The sequence below is a fragment of the Hippocampus comes genome, unplaced genomic scaffold (genome assembly GCF_001891065.2).
Source record: "Hippocampus comes isolate QL1 unplaced genomic scaffold, H_comes_QL1_v1.1 scaffold123, whole genome shotgun sequence".
NCBI lineage: Eukaryota > Metazoa > Chordata > Actinopteri > Syngnathiformes > Syngnathidae > Hippocampus > Hippocampus comes.
The window spans coordinates 759587-765541 of NW_017804997.1; the positions used below are offsets into that span (position 1 = coordinate 759587).

The 5955-nt window shown below is 41.0% G+C and overlaps 1 protein-coding gene across 1 annotated transcript; it reads right to left on the minus strand.

The window, feature by feature from the left end:
* Window positions 1-318: 318 nt before the first annotated feature.
* Window positions 319-5686, minus strand: LOC109530796 (chondroitin sulfate synthase 1-like). Its single transcript, XM_019894701.1, has 3 exons — window positions 4595-5686; window positions 3978-4261; window positions 319-3566 (listed from the first exon to the last, which is right to left on the minus strand). Exons 1-3 carry the CDS (start codon window positions 5256-5258, stop codon window positions 1998-2000), a joined length of 2517 nt encoding a protein of 838 aa, XP_019750260.1. The 5' UTR covers window positions 5259-5686; the 3' UTR covers window positions 319-1997.
* Window positions 5687-5955: the final 269 nt, after the last annotated feature.

Below are 5955 nucleotides of genomic sequence, written 5' to 3' on the forward strand. Positions count from 1 at the left end.
TTCTCCCCGTGCCTGGGTGGATTTTTTTCCAGGTACTCTGGGGTTTCCTCCCATGTGAAAAACATGCAAAGTAGATTAAATCAACACTCGAGAATAGATTGTTCCCAAGTGTGATTGTGAATGTGAATGGTTGTTTGTCTATGTGTGCTTTGCGATAGGCTGGCAACCAGTTCAAGGTGTACCCCGCCTACCACACAAAGACAGCTGGAATAGGCTCGAGCATGCCTGTGACCCTCGTGAGGATACGCAGTTTGGATAATGGATGGATGGATAAAGGAAGATCTTGTTTTAGTAACAATCACAATGTTGGACAATGGCTGAATTTGCACATATTTTTATTGATATTTTTGCTCTGATTTAAAAAAAAAACCCAAACAAACAAAAAAAAACAAAGGTACAGAACATAAAATGAAGGGTGGATGGAATTTTGAAACACTTGAATGAAAAATTCCATTTAGTTGACAATGAACAGTGAGTTGAAATTGGTTTCATGTTTCTGTTCTCCTTTGCATGCTTTCGATATTAATTTTGAACACTTTGTAGAGAAGATAATTTAAAATATTATACTACTCCAATGAAAAGAAAATATACAGCGACCACAGTTCAAATCAATTTTATTCTTGAATTAATGTAAGCTATAAATGAAGTGTTGGTCACAGTCAGAAGAAGTGACTCATACATTTCAAGAGAAAGAAATGGCTGCTAGCGGTCCCTATTTAAACATTCCATTCCCCAGATACGGAATGTGTGGTAAATCCTAAGGAGATTTTATAGTGTACTTTCTATGCACGGTCAAATGCAAACATTTTCAACTGGATCTATTTGAAGCCTCCTGGATTTATTCACCACAAAGCTCAAACACCTGTGGCGAGGTTGTGAAAGCCAATAAAAGCCTGCAACAATGACTAGAACATGAAATGGAAATAGACACTGCCTCAATAGCTAGAAAAGTCATTTTTCTCTCGAGAGTCGCTTCCGCTTTATTACAAAACCCAGCTTAGCCATGTGTACCAGCACTATGGGCTGGGGTATATCGCTTGACCTGAGCTTGACAGCAAGAATCCGTCAACCAGCTACATGGCCAGGCAGACACTAGTATGTTCCCTGAGCTGCTCTGTGAAACGTACTGTGTGTATATATATTGCATTTTATACATATATACACATATGCACATACACATAATTTATACACATGTATATGCCCACACGTATATATTGCACCTGAATATACTGTACATACATACACATACTATACATACATACAGTACATACATACATTGCAATGTATATACTATGAAAGAAAAAGGAGCTTGAAATTTGAACTCTTATACTTGTACAACTACAATATGGAAAAAGATCAAATCTGAATAAATCTTGGCCGATCGTTGCTAATTATATCATTGGACTCACTGACACAACAATACCACTTTCATAACATCATACCATATTAAAAAAAAAAAAATCGATATTGACAAACACTTTTTGAATTGTTTTTAAATAGCTACTTTTAACTCATTCAGTACCAGCCAATTCTGGACCAAGTCTGAAAAGACGTTTAAAAACGTCTTTGGGAATGAATGAGTTAAAGATGCTAAAATAACATTGGGGGTAGAGGTAGACCCACAAAAGCATGAATCATCATTGAAATTGATTTTGAACAACGGGCCATCAACACTGTCTGTCCACAGTTTATAAAAACACAAGTCGAATCCAACTGTACAAAGTGAACCCACAAAATAATATGAACCCAAAATGGGTCTCATATTAAATTGGATTTAGCAATGCTCAAGTCCCACTTCCTTTTACAAATTGGATGACGGGTTGTTCACAAGGGCAACTGGTCTGCTTCTTTCTAATGTAGCTTTGAAGAAAAAAAAAAAAAAAACACTGTCGAGGTTCGTTGGAATCATTGTCCAAGAGAATACCCAAACCATTAGATGCTATTGCTGACTAGAAATGAGGTAAACTTGTATGGTGGCATGCACACAGGCAGGAATGTCAGGATAAAGTTCTATTATACACTCCTTCAATGTGTTTCTCCATCCACAGCTCTGCCAACTGCATTGTTGAAGCATATGTGCTTGCTTTCGACCCAAGGCACATTTTGAGTTGCTTCTGATCAAGACTCGAGTTGCAATGGACAGGATGATAAATATGTACAATTCCCGGCTCCTGACTTCGCAACACTTTTAAGCCGGAGTTAATAACTTTGATGTAAAGGTCTACATCTTCCAAGCCCCAGCCAAGAATTGAAGTGTCAAATCCACCAGCTTTCAACAGATCACTCTTGACGATACAGGCTATTCCAAAGCCATAGGTACGCCAAAAGCCACTTTTCTTGGTGAGAACAAAACTGTTTTCTCTTGGGGCCTTTTCAGCATACACTATTTTAGGGTTGTATTGGCTAAATATGATGGGAAAATACACCTGGCTCCCTTGAACCGTGTTATCTCTACAGCGCTGCAGGGCATCCCCATTAAAAATAAGATCAACATCACAAAAGAAGAGTAGAGTGTCATTATCAGACAGGGAGGAGCCCAGTTCGAGAGCAAACCCTCGGGAAAAGTTTCCCGTCATGGGAATCACTGACAGATCGGCTTTGGGATATTTCCTGTTGTAATCTTTGATTAAGTGCATATGTTTTCCTTTGTCCTCGTTGCTCTCATTGTCCACGAGAATCACAGAGAGTTTTACATTTTGCTTGGGTATCAGACACACTTTTTCAAAGTTCTCCATGAAACGGACAAAGGTGTCATAGCGACCGGACAGCGGGACGAGGATGTTAACTTTCCTTTGACTTTTTTCCCATATTTCCCTAGTTGACTCATAGAACTGGAAACGAGACAGGAACTTCAGAGAGTTGGGTAGAAAAGACAGGGACTGGGATTCAGAGTTGATCGCAGTCACAAGGTCGGCCACATTTAATTCTTCAGTTTCATGAAAGAAAGGTCGACTGAAGGACTGCTGAAGGTATGCGTGACGCCTCACGGGAACCGTTATTTTACGTCCCTTGTGTTTTTTATACAGAAGCAGTAAGTCCAAGATGTATTCAGCCCCGTGCATTGGATCCACTCTGTAGTAACCATATTGAACCTCTTTGAAATCTATGACACGTCCGCGAGTTTTTGAATTTTCATTAATCATTTCCATGACTTGGAGTATGATATCTTCTAATGCAGTTCGAAGAGAGCTTACGAGGTTTTGGCGGGGCATCTTGTTTTCAACAGCGGAATAAATATGGCGGCCGGTCAAGAAATCCCACTCAATAACGTTATTTCGGTCACTGGGCTGATACCGCATATAAGACGGCGGTCCTCCCAGCTGTTGGTCCTCCCACAGCATTTCTGTGTCACTAAGGTGAGTCATAGTCAGGCCTTCCCGATGGAGCAGAATGGTGTGGTAGCGGAGTCTTGAGATCTCGCGGGTCAACATGTAGTTATGGAGTCTGTACTGGTAAGCTGGCCATTTGTTGGGATGTAGTGTGATGGCATTGTGGATCTTGCTATTGTGGAGCTCCTCGATGAAACCTTTCTTGTGCTCGTAATTCTCATAGAATAACTGCTGCATCTGTGGAAAGAATTCCCAAATTAGATGGTTTTTTTTTTTGGCCTGGGAGGGGAGCATTTGTAAAGGACCCAGTATAAACATAATGTCGTCTGCTTCATTAGTATCTCAATCACAGTCATGCAATTTTCTTCGGAACTTTCTTGTTATCAATGGGAACAATTATGTTGCGGATGTGGCAAAAAAAAAAAAAAAAAAAAGTAAATTAATATCAATTGTGCATTCAAAATAATTCCAAGTGTAAATAGTCTTCTCAGTTCCACATCTCACGAACGTCCAAACCCAGTTCTCAGTTTACATGATCTTTCGTTCTTAATCTTTACTTCAACACAAAACTGACACGAGTGTATTTCACAACCCAACTTTAAATATTCAAAATGAATCAAAGAAACAGTTTAATAACTCAATCAGTACCTCATAGGACCACACACATTGTGTCCCTCCAAAGCGTCGCACGCACCGGCCCACTTCCACATCCTCATGGGTTGTGTACAGCTCCCTGAGACAAGTACCAATGTGCGGTATCATCCTGCGGAGTACCTCCCTGCTGAAGATCATCCCAGGCCCGCCCATGCAGAAGTTCTCCCCAGGCTCCAGCGCTAGTCTGCCCAATTCCTCTGCCATGCCAAGGCCAGTCTGGCCAAGGTAAAGAGGCTTACTGCTATTCAGAGAACGCAGAAACAACTCTAGCTTCTCACCTAAACAGGGTGAAGGGAAATAGAAGGGTAACTTAATGAAAAAAATAATAATATGAAAACATACTTGGAGTTAGGTAGTGTATGATCAAAATGTGTGAACAATTAAGTTTGACGCAAATGCAAATACCTCATGCAATAATGACAGTGGTTTGCTTAATTGTGTATCACGGTTAAACATTTCTTAACACAGCTACATCAGTGAGGCCATCATATATTTATATTGGGGGAGGGGCAACGAAGTTGTTTTCCATATGACCACAAATGACAGTTTTGCTAATTTTGTCTTGTCCACAGAAAAAAAACATTAAAAATCCATAGAAAAAGCATAATTACCTCTTATATAGACATCATCATCTGCTCGCATGAACCACTGGTATTTGTCCAGATAGTGATCATGGATGTATTTCAGCATCATAAATGACTTCTTCTGTGGCGGATACGAATCGTCCACGCCTGGAAGTGAAATCACCGGGATAGGAACAGGAACGTCCACGTTGTTGGAGCCAGCACTCGAGAAGAACTCCACCTTCCCGGGAATTGAACGCGCCCAGGTATTGAACGCGGCCACGGCTCGGGTAGCCAGATACTTTTTCGCCGTCATCACGCCCACGAAGAGGAACTGCTTCGGTCGGCTCGAGAGCCTCCCGCTGTCTGCACTATTATTCCCCCGAATATATGGTCTGTTCTCATTTTTGAAAACGTGATTGCCCCGGTCGTCGACGGCCGCAGAGTCCTCGAGGTTTCCCGATATTTTCCCGACTGCGGACTGACTTTTCAACGAACACAGGGGGGATTCATTACGTTTTCTCTCCAGAACTTGGGGTACAATCAACCAAGAACACGCAGTGAATCCCAGAATGACACCAAATAGGACGGTTGTCCACTGTCTCCTTGACTTTAGATGCATGGCTGTTTTAAGAAGAGAAACCTGTGGCGGATGGAGTGTTGCTGTATGAATGCTGTCGTTGTCTGGAGCGGTGCTGACGTGTATGGACATCCAACATCTCCAGAGGGCAATAGTGGTGTCCTAACAAATGTGGAAAGACACACTTTCCACTTCTGCCAGCATTGTTCAAGGGGATTAAATGTCACTTTCCTCTTGTCGTCAACTCCATCCTCAGTTATCCTGTCTAACTAAAGCGACATGCTAATTTGCCACAATAGCCAAATACAGTCCTCTCAAGCAAAAAATTCTAAAGACGTTGGTCTCCGTTCCACCGCGAAAAGCTACAACGGAGTCGTTTGAAGATGATTCAAGTCTATGGAACAAATAACCTGATCGCCGAAGCAATTTCCAGATCAAACCCAGTGTAGTCGATTACACCACGTCCTTTCCATCGAGATTTGATTCCATGATTGGAGGTGGTGACTTGCCAAGTGCCATCATTTTCTTCCGTGGTCAAAAGGCAGAGCAAAACTTCCAGGAAGAGGATTGTCTTTTCAGAATAAAATAGAAATATTTTTTGGAATGTTGCGTAAGACTTAACGGTCCGCTTTAAGACTGGGGTTGTTCAGTATATCTAAGAATTATTTCATTAGGTAAAAACTAAAATAATGTCCCCGTTAAAATAAAAATCTTTGTTCGACGTTGATGTTGTTATTTTGAAGCCCATCTAGCAAGCTCTCCACGGACCATTTTGTTTACATTTTCAAGAATAAATATGTTTTAAAAAACATCACATTAATTATTTTTA

What these genes read in the sequence shown, in the direction of transcription:
- LOC109530796 (XM_019894701.1), bottom strand. Translation starts at nt 5,258, where the DNA reads ATGTCCATACACGTCAGCACCGCTCCAGACAACGACAGCATTCATACA. An exon ending in TGATGATGTCTATATAAGAG is followed by an intron (nt 4,262 to 4,594) that starts GTAATTATGCTT and finishes CACCCTGTTTAG; the next exon opens with GTGAGAAGCTAGAGTTGTTT. An exon ending in AATGTGTGTGGTCCTATGAG is followed by an intron (nt 3,567 to 3,977) that starts GTACTGATTGAG and finishes TTCTTTCCACAG; the next exon opens with ATGCAGCAGTTATTCTATGA.